Genomic DNA, 19,965 nt, shown 5'->3' with positions numbered 1-19,965 from the left:
ATAACAATAATAATAATAGGCCAAGTAATAGCCTACAGTTTATTCCTCTGCTGACATCCCGTTAATTAAATGAATGCGCATCCATTTGTCGTGCGCATCAATCATTTCAAGAGAAACGAAATATTTCATTGAAATAAACACAACCCAACGACAAAACGCCAAAACACCATATATATATATATATATATATATATATATATATATATAATGCTGATAAAGTTATCTCATCCACAATATAAATGTCAGGCTATTGTTTTATTTTCTCATTGAAAGTACAAGAACCGGTACTTGACGATTGCAAAGCCCATGCACGCACATTGCTTTCCAGTGTCCTGGCCACAAAAGCAGGTTCAGACCCACAGACATAGAAAAAAAAAAAAAAAAAAGTTTGAGAGAAACTCACACAGAGCCCACCTGTACCCCGAGCAGGATCCTTGCAGGCAATGTATTCTGAAATATTGGATAGTCAGGAATCGGCTATTGCGACAGCTGCGAATCCGCAACATTGCAGCCATATCTGTATCTCTGTGAGGCACCAATCGCACAATATTTCTATTTGCACATTTCATTGAAAATTTGAATTTAGAATTGGATTTAGATTGGGACTGAGGTTCAGATTATATTTTGCTACAACATATGTACGCATTATGAGCATTGAAAATTAATAGTTTAAATCAGATTGGGACTGAAGTTCAGGTTATATTTTGTTACACCTTATGTAGGCAAATGAGACTGCCACCTATGGTATAGTTAGTAGCAAAGACTAAAGTAAGGTTAAACAAAACCTTTAAATCGACTAGTTTATTACCTGTATTTATTTCATTTAAAAATATATACATCAGAAATGTATACAAATTGAATGTCAGATTCAATTTGTATCTTATCGTGAGATTGAAGGTCTTGGACTGAAATATCAGTAGTGGGAGAATTTGTTTATATTACAATTGATTTTACCATTACCATCATTTTTTTAACCATATTCACACATGGCCTAAAGCCCAATTTATACCTCCTTGGCTCACGGCTCACAGGCATGAGCCGTGGCTCACAGACGTCATTTGGAACGTCTTGGCTCATACCACCTGAAATTTCTAGCGGCTCACACCGCGTCATTCATGTCTTATAGCTTTGATTGGTTGACTGGCCTGGACGAGCGTTCTGTGTTGCTAGGAGACGAGAAGTTCCGTGTTTTGATCGGAGCCGAGTCAACCGAGTCAATAATATGAATGGTTTTGAAGAGAGACTGGCGGAGGAGGTGAGGAAGTACCGTAATCTATATGACTCCAGCAGTCAGGATTATAAAGATGTGGTAGGAAATATGAATTCATGGGTCGAAATTTCCGAAACACTTGGTGTTGCCCGCACCCCCGAAGGCAATCCAAACGTCAAACGAGTGAAGGATACCTGGAGAAGCCTTCGCAACATGTAGGCTAAAATCTAAATAACGTTAACGTTCGTTAACACTATAATAAAGTGGATTATATTAATATTAATTAATTAGTTATTATTATTTAGTTAATTATAATCATTAATATTATTATATTATATTGTTATTACTATAATAATTTAATGTTAGCTACAGGATGCGTCAGTGAGCCGGTGTATTGAGTATAAATGCCCGGAGCTCATGGCTGTGTGAGCCGTGAGCCAACGGCTCATGCCTGTGAGCCGTGAGCCAAGGAGGTATAAATTGGGCTTAAGTCTCACCTGAGCATGCGAACCAGGGCAGGGATGCCACCAGACTTGAAGATGGCCAGCAGCCCCTCACGTTGGTGGGACAGGTTGTGCAGGATACTGGCAGTGCATCGGGCAGTCTCCATGTCATTGGTATTCTGCATGGTGCGCACCACCGCTGCCACCATCTGTGGTGACTGCATCAGCACCCTCCGGGAAGCATCTTTCCTTGTCAGCTGGTTCACAATCATGGCTGCCTTATTTACCACAACCTACATATAAAGTAGAAATAAGATAGGAAGGGATGATCAGTAGGTGATCTAAAGCACATGGCGCAAGTGCATTCAAATCCACTTCTGCTTGTCAAAGGGATTGGAGTGTAAGTAAGGTGCAAGGATGAAATGGGCTTATCTGTTGCTCTAACGTGCCTAGGCATAAAATGCAATAAACCAATCAGTCACCTCCCATTCCCTTGCTGAAATAATAGCAGATTTAGCAAGAGTGAAAAGACAGATTTACCTCTGACAAAACAGATCTGCTCGTGCATGAGGTTAAGGCTTGCAAGCAGAGAATATATGGCAACAATAGGGTTCCATGAAAGCTCTAAAAGAACATTTTGTTCATTTATAGAGTAAGAGGTGAACATTAGATAAATTACATGAGCAATTACATGTATACAGGGCTTAAAGCAAGAAAGAATTCTGTGCCTAAAATATTCAATATAGCTTCCATTTCTATCTGTGCACATAACATCAGAACCAACCTAGCTCATGCAGACACTCACTTCCTTTTGAACACAATCAGACCACACAATCTGCACAGCCGTTGGGCCCTTGAGCAAGGCCCTTAACGCTGCATAGCTCCAGGGGAGGATTGTCTCCTGCTTAGTCTAAATCAACTGTAAGTTGCTTTGGATAAAAGTGTCAGCCATATTTCATACATGAACCATTCTGTATACTTTCTCTCTCATACTACAATAGTGCAAGAAATGAAACAAATCACAAACTTCAAAAGCAATAGTATACAATTGCACCACTCAATCAAAAACTGCAACCATAATTTCCTCACTATCTCACCAAACCAGAATATTTCCCCAGAAACATCCTACATCTAACTCTCCAAATACAATCACAATCCATGCAAACTCTCTCAACAGAACAGTTACCAAACCAACTGTTCACACATTCAGTCCCCTCAAAAAGTACTGGAAGTGCAAGGACAATTCCTTTGTTTTTGCTATACACAGAATACATTTGGGGTTAAGATAAAAAGATGAACAAATTATGAGCATTGTCATGCTTGTTTCAGTTAATCTTATTCGGATTACATGCTTAGATTATGTGTGTTGGCATTTTTAAAATCACCGTCAGTGTAGCAGTTTCCAAAATATGGGGAAAAACTGGAGACACATCCAGTAACGTCTCCAGCCTGCGTTTCCCAGAAGCATTTCAGGCGCTGAAAACGAAGGTTTCGGTACAGCTTGTTAGCTAGATATTTACTTACTCTAAATTAATCCTCCTATTGCTGCAGAAGAAGTTGGTAAGTACTGCAGTTCAAGTGTTTGAAACTTCTTCCGCAGCAATAGGAGGATTCATTGGAAGACGTGTCCACAACCAAGGGGTCCAGGAGGGCAACTAAGTGACAAGCAAGTAAATATCTAGCTAACAAGCTGTATCAAAACGTTGGTTGTGAATACTTCTTCCAATTAATCCTCTCGGTTATCTTCAGCTGCCTCGTCCTCCACTGTATGTCTCTCCCGCTCACACAATTCTTCTCCTATAAATTCCAATTCAGAACTGTAAGGATGTACTTCTTCGAAAAGCTTGTCTCCTTAACTCGAAATCCTCTACATTACATTCCATTACATTATTGGCATTTGGCAGACGCTCTTATCCAGAGCGACGTACAACAAAGTGCATACCCATAACCGGGGATAAGTTCGCTGAAAGACCCTAGAGGGAAGTACAATTTCAACTGCTACCTGTACAACAAAGATAAGGACGAGGGCCAATTTTTTATTATTTTTTTAATTTATTTTTTTGAACAAAGAAACAAACAACAGAGCAAAAGTGACCAAAGTTCACTATCCAAACACTGCTTACCTAGCTAACTAAAAATACCGATACACAAAGCAAGTCACAGAGACAACAATTAAGGTTCACAGGGAGGTAGGGAGGGATGGGGAGAGGTGCTGCTTGAAGAGGTGCGCCTTCAGCTTGCGCTTGAAGGTGGGGAGAGATTCTACAGTTCTGACCTCAACGGGGAGTTCGTTCCACCACCGTGGAGCCAGAACAGACAGTAGTCGTGAGCGTGAGGTGGAGGTTCGGAGAGGGGGAGGTGCCAAGCGGCCTGTGGAGGCTGAACGAAGAGGTCTGGCAGGGCCCTACACCCCTGCCAGACCTCTTCGTTCAGCCTCCACAGGCCGCTTGGTCACTATCTGATGATTGTTTGTAGATAAGCTGGGGAAGACCCCTTAACTGCTTGGAAGGCTAGCACCAATGTTTTGAATTTGATGCGAGACATGACAGGCAGCCAGTGGAGGGAAGTAAGCAGGGGGGTGACGTGTGAGTATTTGGGAAGGTTGAAGACCAGACGAGCTGCTGCATTCTGGATAAGTTGGAGGGGTCCGATGGCGGACGCTGGGAGGCCAGCCAAGAGGGAATTGCAGTAGTCCAGGCGGGATAGAACCATCGCTTGGACCAGGAGCTGGGTCGAGAAGGGGGTGAGAAAGGGGCGGATTCTCCGTATGTTGTATAGGAAGAACCTGCAAGACCGGGTCACCGCCGCAATGTTATCGGAAAGGGACAGTCTGCTGTCCATCACCAAGCCGAAGTTTCTTGCACTGGGTGATGGCGTGAGTGTGGTATCCCCGAGGGAATTGGAGAGATCCAGATGAGGAGAGGTATTAGCAGGGATGAGTATAATTTCAGTCTTGCCTGGGTTGAGCTTTAGATGGTGGTTGTCCATCCAGCTCTGGATGTCCCTCAGGCAAGCAGAGATACGGGCTGAAACCTGCGTATCAGACGGCGGGAACGAGACGAAGAGTTGGGTATCGTCCGTGTAGCAGTGGTAGGATAGCCCATGTGCAGTGATCACAGGGCCAAGGGAGCGAGCGTAAAGAGAAAAAAGAAGCGGGCCGAGGACTGAGCCCTGGGGAACTCCTGTGGCAAGGGGCCGAGGTGTCGATACCGAACCAGCCCAGGCAACCTGGAAGGAGCAACCAGAGAGGTAGGACTCAATCCAGTCCAGAGCTGTGCCACAGATGCCCGTTGCTGACAGGGCAGACAGGAGGATGGAGTGATCCACAGTGTCAAAGGCAGCAGAGAGATCTAGAAGAATGAGGACAGAGGAGAGGGAGGCTGCTCGTGCGGCATGGAGTGACTCACTGACGGAGAGGAGCGCAGTCTCTGTCAAGTGGCCCGATCTGAAGCCAGACTGATGGGGGTCTAGCAGGTTGTTGTTAGAAAAGAAAGAAGAAAGTTGAGTAGGAGCGGCTCGTTCTATAGTTTTAGAAAGGAAAGGAAGAAGAGATACCGAGCGGTAGTTCTGGATGATGGAGGGATCCAGAGTAGGCTTTTTTAGCAGCGGAGTGATGTGGGCCCTCTTGGAGGATGCCGGAAAACAGCCGGAAGACAGGGAGGAGTTGACAAGGGAGGTGACAAATGGGAGAATGTCAGGTGTGATAGTTTGGAGAAGAGAAGAGGGGATAGGGTCAAGGGCACAGGTTGTAGGGCGGTGGGAGAGCAGGAGTTGAGAAACATCAGAGTCTGTAAGGGGGGAGAAAGTGGAAAACAAAGGGATGGGCCTAGAGGGGGGGGGAAGGGCACAGTGGTTGTAAAGGATCTGCAGATGACTGTGACCTTCTCATCGAAGAAATCAGCAAAGTCATCAGCAGCAAAGGAGGACTGAGGAGGAGGAGGCGGTGCGTTGAGGAGAAAGGAGAAAATAGAGAAAAGTTTCTGGGGGTTAGAAGCGGAGTTCTGAATTTGTGTTTGATAGTATTTTGCTTTGGCGGCAGTGACAGCGGAAGAGAATGCCGCCAGGAGAGACTGGTAAGTCGTGAAGTCTGAAGCGTCTCTGGATTTCCTCCACTTCCTCTCCGCTGCGCGGAGGCTGGCCCTGGAGGTACGGAGGGTGTCAGATATCCAAGGGGACGGGGGGGGGGGGGGGATGTGCGAGGTGGCTTTGAGACAGGGGGACAGAGGGAGTCAAAGGCGGAGGAGAGAGATGAAAGGAGGGTGGCAGATGCAGAGTCAGCGGGGAGTTTGGAGAAGGATTCGAGAGGGGGGGGTGAGGCGGTGACAGTGGTGGCAAAGGAAGAGGGTGAGAGGGAGCGGAGGTTACGGCAGGCTGAGGAAGGGTAGGTGGGAGGAGGGGGAGGAGGATGGGGAGGAAGAGGGAGGGAGGGAGAATGAGATGAAGTGGTGATCAGATGTATGCAGAGGGGTAACCGTGAAATCAGAGCATGAGCAGTTCCTCACAAAGACAAGGTATAGGACATTGCCCGCCTTGTGGGTTGGAGGAGAGTGTTGCAGGGAGAGGCCAAAGGAGTGGAGTAGCGGTAGGAAGGCAGCAGCCTGGGAGGCTTCAAGGTGGATGTTGAAGTCTCCAAGGAGAATCAGCGGGGTGCCATCCTCAGGGAAGGAGCTGAGAAGGGTGTCTAGCTCATCAAGGAAGCTTCCCAGGGGCCCTGGAGGGCGATAGATAACTGTAATAAAAAGGTTAGTAGGGTAGGATACTGCAACAGAATGGAATTCAAAAGTGGATATGGACAGGTCAGAGAGGGGGAGAACAGAGAATTTCCACGAGGTGGAAATTAAAAGACCAGTACCACCGCCACGGCCGGAAGGCCGGGGAGTGTGCGAGAAGGAGAAGGAGGATGAGAGGGCAGCGGGAGTGGCGGTGTTGTCAGGTGTGATCCAGGTCTCAGTTAGGGCAAGGAATTGTAGGGACTGGAGGGAGGCATATGCAGGGATGAAGTCAGCCTTCCGAGTGGCAGACTAGCAGTTCCATAGTCCCCCTGTGACAGCAAAGTCCTTACAGGGGGTCAGCGGGGGGTAGCTGAGGTTGGAGGGGTTCCGGCGCCGTGGAGGCCCACGTCGTGGGGGTGTCTTCGGGGGAGAGAGCACACTGGGATGGGGTGAAACATAACAACATAACAAAATGGGACGGAGCGACGCTGGCGTCGCTCTGAAGACGCCTATTTAAAGCACCTACAAATCGCTCACAAGCAGTATCAAATTAGCGCTAATCTCCTGACAAACTCCTGACAAACTCAGCAATTTCAAAACAAACGTTCAATCACTCTACAGGTATGCAACCAGTATGAGCGGTTAATAGAAATACAACAGCAATACAACAAACAGACTGGCTCAAGTCCTAACCTTAGATTGTTCAAATTAGCAATGATAAAATTACACTTTACCACATCTAGTGGACGGTCCGCAACGATACCACACACCTGGTTACAATGATGCACTAATGACGAAGGACTACTTCCACAAGACTAATATACGCTGGCGTCGCTCTGAAGACGCCTATTTAAAGCACCTACAAATCGCTCACAAGCAGTATCAAATTAGCGCTAATCTCCTGACAAACTCCTGACAAACTCAGCAATTTCAAAACAAACGTTCAATCACTCTACAGGTATGCAACCAGTATGAGTGATTAACAGAAATACAACAGCAATACAACAAACAGACTGGCTCAAGTCCTAACCTTAGATTGTTCAAATTAGCAATGATAAAATTACACTTTACCGCGTCTAGTGGACGGTCCGCAACGATACCACACACCTGGTTACAATACGAAATACTAACTCGAAATTAGAGCTGTCCGTCATATCGCTCAGGCTACCTAAGTTTGGTGCCGTGATATTTTTATGCTAATGTTACCATATTTTTCTGGGACTGTTATGTGATCGCCTGGATGGGCGGCTGTCCATGAACCAGTCTCTGCGTTCAAGGGTGGAATTTCAGTTTACCTTCTGGGAAACACAGGCTAGAGATTCAAGCCAAACATGTCCAGTGTTTTGAGAGGTTTTGCTCAATATTTAAGAGACTGCTGCACTGACGGTGATGTAAAAAATGTCTACACACATAATTTAAAGGTACAATAGGTAATTTCGGACTTCTAACGGTGAATGAACTTGAATTATTGTACAGTTAAACAATGTTTTGGTACAGAGTGTCGGGCTGTCAACTGTATATTTTGAAACCCAAATTTAAGGACTTATTAACAAAGGCAGAGGGTGAATCAACATGGGATTTACAAAGGCCTTGTAACAATGTTTTAACACTGAAATCTTACCGATTGTACCTTTTAGCATGTAATCCAAATAAACTCAAGTGAAACAAGCGACACAGTGCTCCTTTAATATTTGGTAGCATACCGCTTTCTTAAAAGAACTGCATTGAGCCTGCAAAATCATCAAAAACTGTTGCATTCTACTTTTGTGATGCTTTTCCAGGCTTTTAGTGCAGCCTCTTTCAGTTGTTGTTTGTTTCAGGGGATTTTTCCCTTTTAATCTCCGCTTCAGGAGGCGAAATGCATGCTCAATTGGGTTAAGCTCTAGTGATTGACTTGGCCAGTCTAAATCCTTCCACTTTTTTCCCCTAATGAAGTCCTTTGTTGTGTTGGTAGTCTGATTTGGGTCATTGTCTTGCTGCAGGATGAAGTTCCTCTCAATTAGTTTGGATGCATTTCTCAGTATGTTGGCAGACTTGTAGACTTCTGAATTCATCCTGCTGCTACCATCATGAGTTACATCAATAAAGATTAGTGAGCCATTATTACATTACATTATTGGCAGATGCTCTTATCCAGAGCGACGTACAGTTGATTAGACTAAGCAGGAGACAATCCTCCCCTGGAGCAATGCATGGTTAAGGGCTTGCTCAAGGGACCAACAGCCGTGCGGATCTTATTGTGGCTACACCGGGGATCGAACCCCCAATCTTGCATATCCTAGTCATGTACCTTAACCACTCCACTACAGGCTGCCCAATATAGAAGCAGCCATGCAAGCCCAACTCTATAAAACTTTGTTCCAGAAGTTTTTGTGGCTCATCTCTGTGTAAATTCTTCGCAAATTTAATCTTGCCTTCCAATTCTTAGGACTGGTTTACATCTTGTGGTGAAGCCTCTATATTGCTACTCTCGAAGTCTTCTCCAAATGGTTGACTGAGATACCTTCACCCCTGCCCTGTGGAGATTGTTTGTGATGTGACTGACTGGAATTGTTTAACAAATATAGATAAAAATACCAGGAAATAAAAACTGAAATCAGGATCTGTAATCTCATGTACATCTTTTGCCCTTAATTGTCTGCATTGTACAGCAAAAAATTTACCTTGCTGTACTTTTGGAGGGGACTTGAGGATTTCTTTTTCTGTATTTCTGGTCATGACAGGATGGGCTGTTATTACATAATGCAAGGCAATTGGTTTAATGGAACTTTATCAACCATATGCATGAACATTTAATTAAATTCTATTAAGCCTATATGAGACTATATGTGTTGCTAGGGTATTACAAATCAGTTGCTAGGGGGATGCTCGGCATTTATACAATAAATTACGTACTTTCCAGAACCCTGTATATTAACGCACCTCTTAATGACCATACGCTTGCCAACTTGAGCGCAAATGGCATTCTACAAAATTGCAAGTATTCCTCCATGCCTGGAAAGATAGCCAACTAACCTATAAACATGCCCTCTCCACAGCACCTTTCTCTACCTTAATAGACGAAAATAGAAAAAATCCTAGGCTCAGCACATGGATGCAGAATCTTCAGAAGTATGGGTGGCCTATCTGAACTCTTTTGCTCCAATAGATCTCATTGAGTTTATACCCAGAGTTAACTCTTCAAAATCTACTAGTCTTCCAGACCCTATCGCAACAAAGCAATTGGTGGAGCTACTACCAGTGATTGGGACACCACTGTTACATATCGTCAAAGCTTCTTTCGCATCTGGACACATACCACGGACTCTTAAAACTTGCAGTCATCAAACCACTTCTTAAGAAGCCAAACATAAATGTGAATTACTTGTCTAAATACAGGCCTATCTCAAAACTCCTGTTCCTCTCTAAAATACAAGAAAAGGCCATTTAAAAACAACTTTGTTCATTTCTGCACCCCAATTATATATCGGAAGTTTTTCAATCTAGACCCTTCCACAGCACTGAAATAGCCCTGGTCAAAGTACTCAATGACCTACTCCTCGCTTCCGACAGTGGTTACATCTGTACTTGTACCATAGGTGACAGAGCCTTTTCTTATTGTGCTCCTCCCCTGTGGAACAAATAGCTTGCTCCTGTTTGTGGTGCAGACACTATCACATTATTTAAAGCTAGGCTTAAAACTTCAGTGCTGTCACTGGATCATTACTGGTAGTGCTGTGTTACGCTGAACCGGTTATGGTCTGGTGGTGACCGTCTCAAGCCTGCCCTCACTGCCCCTTAGCTATGCTGCCATAGCCTTATTCTGCCGGGATTTTCATTATCACACGCAGGCACCTCTCTCGTGCTGTGATTGACCAATTACTATCTGAACCCCCTAACAATGTTACTTTACTGTTCTCCCTGTTCTGGGTACCTGCCCTTAGCACCACCCTAGCAACCACCTTAGCAACCGCCCACTAATACCTTTGCAACCACCGAGCATGCCCTAGCAAACATCTAGTAATTTAGTAATCATTAGTAAATTAAGAATGACTCAATCTCACTCCCAATTATTAGCCCTTCTACTGCTACTACAACTACTACTCGTGAAATACTGCAATCCTGGTTACTCTTAGACTGCCGCTACTACTATGATCATTAACACTACTACTACAATCACTATTATGCTTGCTATCATTACTAGTACCAATCTAGCTTTCAGCAAGCCCACACAGTTTCTTTAGGAACTGTACATGTATAGTTATCGATGTTGTCCATCATAGGCAACCTTTTTTCTTCATTTTGGGTTCCAATACTTATGGACTGTGTCTATAGACTTGTGTACATCCGTGTACCTGGTCATCATCATTAAGTAGTTTGGTGAGTTCTGGGACAGCACGGGTGGCCAACTCAGCATCATCCTGGTAGTTGATGAGGTGGATGATGGCAGTTTTCAGCAGCTGCGATGGCTCGGCTAGGCGCTGCACATTAGTCTGCTGCCCTGGATCGGTCTGAGTTGACAGGATGGATGTCCCCTCAACCACCGTCTCCGGATACATGGCTGCACGGACCCTCTGGGCTCGTGTCATGGCATACTGAGACTCCACATCTGCAAAAAGAATGGTGAAATATTCTGAATGTTCACTCTGTGGTGTGACAAAACTCATCACTGTCATTTGTTCATTAATTCCAAATGCAATATTTTTCCTCTTGAGCTCCATGTTTTGTGTTGAAAAGCAAACATTCGAATACTAATTGAGTGCTTAAAATTTAAATTAAAATGAACCTGAATCCATTATTCAGACATCATTTAAATGAAACTATTGACAAAAAAACATTTCTGGGTCTTATTCATGGGGTAGCATTTCATTGTTTCTGCATGGTCTCCAGTCATAAAAACAGCAGGTAGCCCTTCTACAGTAGTAGTGACAGTGCCATTTTGTCTCACCTATAAATGCTTGCCCTGCAGGTGTTTTCCCCACGCTTATACCTCTCTAGCGTTTTACAGGGACATGCTTCTCTGATGCCAGCTTCTTCCTGCACAGGTTGTTGTTTACAGAGATGTTCCATCACTCACTATAGACAACAACCTGTGTGAAGCTTACCCGATGGGGGACTATATCTGAGACACCCCGTAACTTTCTGACGTAAAGGCAGCTTAGGGGTATTGTGAGCTGCATATTTATATTTACTTAATAACAGCCACCATCAAAATTGCTTGCATTGATAGATTATGGCCCAGAGCTTGTTGGATCACTGTAGAGTGCTAAAATATGAGACGTGCAGGGAAGAATACATTTGTGCACTTGGACAGCCACCTAACACATCAACCATACTCAATGATCAAGGGGGGGGATTAGGATCAAAGCCCAGCACCACCAAGGAGGAAGCCAGGGTGGTAAATGGGTATGAAACGAGAGTTTACGGTCTGCTTTGGTGACCATTTGGTTTCTTTCCACATCACATGCATAAGTAACAATGTCTGTTTGTCTGTCTCACCCTATCAGGGACAGGAACCCGCATTGTGAGGTATTAAGCTTGTACCCACACAACACTTCTTTGTAATTGCCCTTCCTTGCTTTTACTCGGTATGCTTCATACTGCAATTAAGACTATTTTGCTGTATGAATAAATTGTTATTGACCTGAATATTGGACGACAAGTTTTACTTCACAAAGGACTAAATTCCTACACATGAAATACTACTGCCATTACGGTTTAACATTTTCCAGAGCATCCATTTTGGGAGCTGCTGCAGTTCCTGAGCCTGGGGACTGCACAACTGATGTCACCATGACCAGAAAATGACTGGTCAATTTACTGAAGTAAAATTGCATTTCAAACGTTCTGACAAGCATATGCATGTGTGTGAGCATGTACAGTTGGCTCCATGTAACAATGACATATTTAGAAATAGCGAGTGCTGCCTCTGCATCTGCCACACTGCTTTCATCTCTCTCCTCTGCCTTTGACTCTCTCTGCCCCCTTGTCCCAAGGCCACCTCGCACATCTCCTCCCAGTCCTTGGATGTCCTATTTTCACACCCTATGTACCTCCAGGGCCAGCCTTTGTACAGCTGCGAGGAAGTGGGGGGAATCCAGAGACCAATCAAATCTCTCAACCTACCAGTCTCTCCTGGCGAGATTCTCTTGTCACCACTGCCAAGGTAAATTACTATCAAACACAATCATAATTCCACTTCTAACCCTTGCAAACTGTTCTCTATCTCCTCAGCTCAGCACACCTCCTCCTCCTCCTCAGTCCTCCTTTGCTGCTGATGACGTTGCAGTTTTTTCAATGAGAAGATCGCAGATATTCGCATCTCCTTTGCCCGCCCGCTCTTTCTCTCCCCTTACAGACGTTTCCCAACTCCTGTTCACCCATTCACCCTACCACCTGTGCCCACAGCGTCCTGGTCCACTATTGGTGTTCAATTCATGGTGAAAAACAATAGGTATTTTGTTTGGTCTGAGGTTAATTTGAAATTCAAGGCAATATGAAGAGCTGCGGCGGAGCACGGCTAAAGTTGTCAGATAAAACATGTCTTTTTAAATCAAGATAATTAGACATTTGGTATGAAATAAAAGCGGAAAAACCACAATATAGCTCAGGTTTTCCCTGGATATAGCCTGGCAATGTCCTAGCCATGAGGAACTTTCACCTGAATGCCTAGATGCCATTTCACTGCATAAATGTCCACTGGGATACAAAAACACATTTTACACCATTTTAGCTTAACATTGAAATGTTTGAGGGCTTACTGTAACATTCTCATCTGAAACTGGTGAGCTATAAAAACATTTACACAATGTACACAATAAATGTGTACATGAAGTTTACTTTGTACACTTGATAGTAGTTGAATAAATCGTTACACAGCGGCGCAAGTGAGGGAACAGAGTGGCAGCCACTGTTGCATTCAACTACTTAAGTATAAGAAAAAACAAATGAATCTTTAACATACTTTGAGGGCACGGTGTGTATATATTGCATGCTGGCAGATGTGGGCATAACCAGGGCTCCAAACTGCAACTGGTAGGTCGTAAATGTGACTAAAATATAAACTCAAAAAAGAGTTGTTTGGGTGATTGGATGATTGAACTCTCGATCAGTAACAAGGAACAAACAAGACATATTGATAATTTTACACTTTATTCATTGAACAAACAGTTAGAAGCCTCAGTAGTGGGTGGAATAACCATACACAGCCACAACAGCCTGGCAACTCCTCCTCATGCTGGTCCCCAGCCTGTATTCCATTCCTCAACCAGGAGTCCTCGCAGGTCAGCCAACATGGCTGCATTGGTCACTCTAGCAGGTACAGCACGCCAGCTACTGAGGCTCCTGACTGTTTTCTCAATTAATAAAGTGTAAAATTACCAATACATCGTGTCTGTTCCTTGTTACTGATAGAGTGTATGTAATTTAATTAATTTCCAGTGATAAACTTGGACTGTTCCCAAGTTGGAGGTGTGTCCTCAGAGCAAGCAGTCAAGCCATGTCAAAATGAGAGTAATTCAGTTAAATTAATTTTGTATTTCACAGAAGGCTGTCAAAAAGACGCTTTACAGAGTGAATCAAACATATCAGCCCTAAGCCCCCAATAGCATATGAGGTAAACGACTCCCTTAGGGAGAAAGAAAAAAAGCTCCCCAATGGTGCAAGGAAAAGTGCTTGCTTTTCATTTACCATTGCCTATGAACCCTGATAATTCCCCTTGGCTAAAAAGCAATGGAAATGGCATGTTTTAGAAGGGTTTGTAATTTTGGAACTTAACTCCTCATAGAATTTTGTGCAGAGCATTCAGGTTCTGATTTTTTAAGGTTATTTTAGGTTGGCCTGTAGCATCGTGGTTAAGGTACATGACCACCCCCGGTTCGATCCCCGGTGTAGCCACAATAAGATACACACAGCTGTTGGCCCCTTGAGCAAGGCCCTTAACCCTTCATTGATCCAGGAGAGGATTGTCTCCTGCTTAGTCTAATCAACTGTACATTGCTATGGATAAGAGCATCTGCAAAATGCCATTAATGTAATGCAAAAGTATTAGGTACAGTCATGTGAAAAAATTAGGACACCCTATGGAAAATTGTGTTTTTTTTAAACATTTTTAGACCTATGGATATTTAATATCAATTTTAACAAAACTGAAAGTTTCAAGTAATATAACTAAACAAGTAAAACTGAAGAAAATCCTTTTAAAAACTTTCTGTAAAATGTAATAAAATAAAAAGGTGCACATGATTAGAACATTGTTACTCAGCATTTTGAAGGAGGCTTGCCCTATTTAAACCTCAGACATTTAGTTTGGTGTGCTTCTGACTGTTGACGTGAGAGTGAACACAATGGTGAGATCGAAAGACCTGTCTGAGGCCTTCAGAAAGAAGATTGTAGCAGCTTATGAGTCTGGTAAGGGATTTAAAAATATCTCAAAAGATTTTGAAATCAGCCATTCCACTGTCCAGAAAATAGTCTACAAGTGGAGGACATTCAAAACAACAGCCACCATGCCCAGGTCTGGCCGTCCAAGCAAGTTCACCCGAGAGCAGACAGCAAGATGCTAAAAGAAGTCTCCAAAACCCCTAAAATGTCATCACGGGACCTACAGCAGGCTCTGGCGACTGTTGATGTGAAAGTGCATGCCTCCACAATCAGAAAGAGACTGCACAAGTTTAACTTTCATGGGAGGTGTGCAAGGAGGAAACCTTTACTCTCCAAAAGAAACATTAAGGCCAGACTGAAGTTTGCCAGAGAGAACATGGACAAAGACCAGGACTTTGCTGCAGCAGGACCTGGCCAGCTCACCATCATAGAATCTATCATGAATCCTACAGTGTACCAGCGGGTGCTTGAGGAACATGCGAGACCATCTGTAAAAAAATTTAAGCTGAAGCGGAACTGGACCCTGCAACATGACAATGACCCAAAACATACCAGTAAATCCACCAAGGACTGGCTGAAAACTAAGAAGTGGAGAGTCCTGGAATGGCCCAGTCAAAGCCCAGATCTTAATCCCATTGAGATGCTGTGGGGTGACTTGAAACTGGCTGTACATGCAAGAAAACCCTCAAACATCTCACAGGTTAAAGAATTCTGCGTTGAGGGGTGGAGCAAACTTTCCTCAGACCGATGTCAGAGACTGGTAGATGGTTACAAGAAGTGTCTCACTGAAGTTATTTCAGCCAAAGGGGGTAACACTAGGTATTAGGGGGTAGGGTGTCCTAACTTTTTCCTCAGTTAGAATATGCATTTATGTTGATGTCTTTTGTTTAATGTGTAAAACAAGGTTAATTTTTGTTGTTAGATCACTTTCTTTTCCAGAGATAAATAAAAACAAGATTAGACATCGATATGTGATTTCTTAATGAATAACTGAATATTTAACGGGGTGTCCTAATTTTTTCACGACTGTACATACCATCGATCAGTGTGCTTGAATATTGAGTATCGTTTTTGCATCAGGTATCGGGATACTAAACCTGGTATTTGTATTGACATATTGTATTGACAACACTATTGTGAAAATACTGCTATAGAATAGTGATAGTGTGAATAGTTTTAATGTTTCAATAGGCCAAAATCTAAGAGATGTGTGTCATGAAAAAAAAAAAAAAGAATTATGTTTGAAGATTTTAAAAACATTTGTTAAATAACAAAACATTCGATCAATGTGCGAAAAATGTGTGCTGTGCTGCTTGTATTCAGAAGGAAAATACCAGCCAGCTACAAAAAGGTTTTCCATAGTGTGTATATTATTTCTTTGTACAATTCTGAACATTTAAAGCCTGATTACAAATTCCAAGCTTGGAAGTAGGAACCACATAAATGCATGAAGGAAGACTCTGGATCCAATAAAAATTATTTGCCTCCCAAAAATGTTAGTTTAGGAGCCAGTGGCTTCTTAGGCATATTTTTAGTTTTAGCATGTCATACCTGCAGGGTTTTCGATGACTGTGGTCGTGACAGCATACTTCTGGGTGCTGTACTCTGACCCATCATCATCCCGCACTGTGGTGGCACCTGACTGGATCCCTGAGTCTCCAGCATAGTAGGTTTGATGCCAGCCTGTCACTTTCACTGTGCCCTCTGTCTCACTCACTGGGGAGAGGGATGGAGAGATGTTAAATATTTGATGTGCTGTTGACATAGCAGTTGTATTAGTAAAATTTAAGTATACAAGAATATTTAGATTATACATTCAGCGGCCACTTTGTGGGCTAAACATTCTAGTACTCGGTGGGACTCTCTTGCCTGAAGAACAGCCTGAATTATTTCAGATTGGCACAGATTGAACAAGGTGCAGGAAACACTCCTTAGGGATTTTGGTCAATAAGGACTTGATAGCATCACACAGTATCACAGTACCACAGTATAGCAGTGTAGAACAACCCATAATGACAAAGTGAAAACATGTTTTTAGAACATTTCAGCTCTGATCCATTGGGTGATTCCCCCAAGTGGCATGGAGAATTTCCCTTGAAGCAACTGGTTTTCTAGCCTCTTGAATTGGGAGCACATTTCCCTTTGTGTTTTTGCTTTCCTTTTTGTCCCATTTGAATAGTTTCTCAACATGCAAAATTTTTACATTTGCTTAGGCATTCTTCAGTAGGTTTCTTCTCTTGCAGTATGTTTCTATGTTTCTTGTGAAATGTGCATAATTTCTTGATTTGGAGCACATTTCATATTGGGCTTTCATTAATGGCAAAGCAGGAGACAATCTTTCCCTGGAGCAATGCAGGGTTAAGGGCCATGCTCAACGGCTGTGTGGATCTTATTGTGGCTACACAGGGGATCGAACCAGCAACCTTGTGGGTCCCAGTCATGTACCTTAACCACTACGCTACAGGCCGCTTTCGTTTTGGAAACACGATTGTTCTTGTTGGCCAACGTACGCAATAACCTACGAGTGGACTTATCTACCTGTTATGTTGTTCAGTATTGATGTCGGGGCGGCCTGTAGTGTAGTGATTAAGGTATATGACTGGGACCCGCAAGGTCGATCCCCGGTGGTTCGATCCCTGGTGTAGCCACAATAAGATCCGCACAGCCGTTGGGCCATTGCTCCAGGGGAGGATTGTCACCTGCTTAATCGAATCAGCTGTATGTCACTCTGGATAAGAACGTCTGCCAAATGTCTTTTTTTTAGGTTTGGCTATCACAGGCCGCTTGGCGCCTCCCCCTCTCTGAACTTCCACCTCCCGTTCACGACTACTGTCTGTTCTGGCTCCACGGTGGTGGGTGGAGGTTAGAACAGCAGAATCTCTTGCCATCATCAAGCGCAGACTGAAGACGCATCTCTTCAAGCTACGTCTTTCCCTGTCCCTCCTTGTAAACCTTAATTGTTGCCTTTACCAGAGATATTTACTTGTCTATTAGGATGGTTTATTTGGCTAGGTAAGCATTGTTTGGCTAGGTAAGTGGTTCATACATTGTTCATCCATTTGTGTGTTGCGGTACTACAATTAAACCCCCCCCCCCCCCAAAAAAAAAATAAACCACAAAAAAAAAAACCACGATGAACGAAGGCCCTGTGTCTGGTTGCATAAAACACTTTAAGAGTTTCCCTTAACTCTGACACTTAAGGGTTGATTTTCCCAGTAAGGAATTACTTGAGGGTGTTGCATATAAACCCTTAGACGTTTTTCTTTGGTAAGGGAAACGGTTAAGTGTTTTGCTTCAATGGTTGACGTTTTACTGTAGCAAAACTTGACCGTAACCATGGATTCGTTATCTCATCCGTTACGATCATTGACTGTAGGCTATACAATAAAATAAGGTTTTAACCACTAACCTATGGTAGCCTAGCTACATTTTATTTTGTGAAAATGGAAGATACAGAAAACAAAAAAAGAAACCTAATTGGTCGGATGAGGGGGAAGTGTATACTGTTGGAGGAATAAGTGAAAATAAGAAACATTTTCAATCCGACTGTGACAGCGACCAAAAACAGAAGATGTGGGAGGAAATAACAGATTAGATCAACGCCAGAAATATAGCCATCAAGACAATTCAGGAGGTTGTTAAAAAATATGTGAATATGCGTATCTGCCAAAAGAATTGAGCAATTAGCTATAGGAGGGAATCCAGCAAAACCAGTGAGACCTAAAGTAGCCGAATAGCTAGCTAGTTAGCTACCCATAGATAACTATAGCAAGCCATATTCGATCAAGTAACGTTAAAATTAAAATTTGTATTAACGTTTGAAGCCCAAATGATCGGCTACAATTCTACGGCGCTGTTGAAGCCAAACTAATGCAAGTTACATTGCTTGATAGGAGTGGACCGCCCCCAGCCGATTTATCAGAGTCCACGAAAATGGTAATTCTTGGGAAGGACTCATCGGTTCTGGCTGGTATCGCAGGCGGTTTAGAGAGTGGACTCAGTAGTGGACACCTGAGCCGATGGAGTAGCAGAGTCATTTAAGAAGTAACTATGAAATATGCAATAAATTAGTATGCCTAGTATAATCACTCTCTTCTCTGTAGATGTAGCACTGCTTTGAGAATTTTTGCAAAAAACCACTGTGCAATTAAAAGTTGTATATATTGGGTGATCGAGTTCGCCTTCCAGGTTGTTTGCGATCTTGTAAATAGATTTACGTGCAAATCTATATGCATGTCATGTAGTCTAGAGCATTTTCTGTATCATGAAAAATCAGCGGAGGGACACTTTTTTTTTGCCTCCAATGTCAAAAAATAAAAACTCAGCTATTCCGTCGTTTACCGAGACTTAATCTGGAAAATGCAATACTTAAAGGGTGTTTTTGAGGGTTTCTGACATTTCACTTCAGGAAAGCCTCAAGAGACACTTAAGGGTCCGTTGTGCAACTCTCTTAAATTTAAGGGAAACTTAAGGTGTTTTATGCAACCGGGCCTTATCTTTGTTGTGTGAGGTAGCAGTTTAAATTGTTCTTCCCTCTAGGGTCTTTCGGCACACTTATCCTTGGTTATGGGTTTGCACTTTGTTGTACGTCGCTCTGTAAAAGAGCGTCTGCCAAATGCCATTAATGTAACGTAATGTTATGTATTGTATTGTAGGCTATGCACTGTTCCACACATAGTGTCCTGCATCTACGTAGCCTATGTCCATTTCGAGTAGGCTTCTTATTGGTATAAGGTGCAGGAGCCAAACCGGCAGCTGTTTAAAACTGAGTCTGAAATCAGAGAAAAGAAGCTGCAGCTGCAACTCAACGTCGCAGGCCTTTCCATCTCATAATAATTACAACAACAAAAAAAAGGTTACTAATAAGAGTATTACTAATAAACATGATAATAGCGTTTGAAAACATCTTTTTAATCTGGCTTTTAACTGTAATTAGTAATGCCTTTTGTTTTAACCATTTTTATTTGTATTATGTAACTGATTTTATGCTTTATCATTTATTTTATTATTTGTGCTTTATAATCTGTCTTGTAATATTGTGTCCTGCATTTTTTATTATTTTTTATTTTTCTTTCTTATTGTCAAAGCACTCTGGGCTGCTTCCATGCATGAAAAGAGCTTTATAAATAAAGTTTATTATTTTTATTATTATTATTATTATCATTATAAATACTTACTCTGCATGGCCATTGGTCTCAACCCAAGCCTTTAGTCAGGATAACCTAGAAGAAACAGAATA

The 19,965-nt window shown here is 42.8% G+C and overlaps 1 protein-coding gene across 1 annotated transcript in view; it reads right to left on the bottom strand.

Annotated features, from left to right (window-relative positions):
• LOC133118241 (junction plakoglobin-like) overlaps positions 1-19,965 on the bottom strand; it is a 65,449-nt gene that overhangs the window by 27,602 nt on the left and 17,882 nt on the right. The window contains exons 2-5 of the mRNA XM_061228075.1: positions 19,904-19,948; positions 16,278-16,442; positions 10,700-10,953; positions 1,708-1,946 (exon numbers count right to left, since the gene is read on the bottom strand). Of these exons, the coding sequence (XP_061084059.1) occupies positions 1,708-1,946; positions 10,700-10,953; positions 16,278-16,442; positions 19,904-19,916 (671 nt within the window). The 5' untranslated portion in view covers positions 19,917-19,948. The remainder of the gene's footprint in view (positions 1-1,707; positions 1,947-10,699; positions 10,954-16,277; positions 16,443-19,903; positions 19,949-19,965) is intronic.

The sequence above is a fragment of the Conger conger genome, chromosome 2 (genome assembly GCF_963514075.1).
Source record: "Conger conger chromosome 2, fConCon1.1, whole genome shotgun sequence".
Taxonomy (NCBI): Eukaryota; Metazoa; Chordata; class Actinopteri; order Anguilliformes; family Congridae; genus Conger; species Conger conger.
Note: the sequence above shows the minus strand (reverse complement) of the source record. Positions and strands in the feature narration are given on the sequence as shown.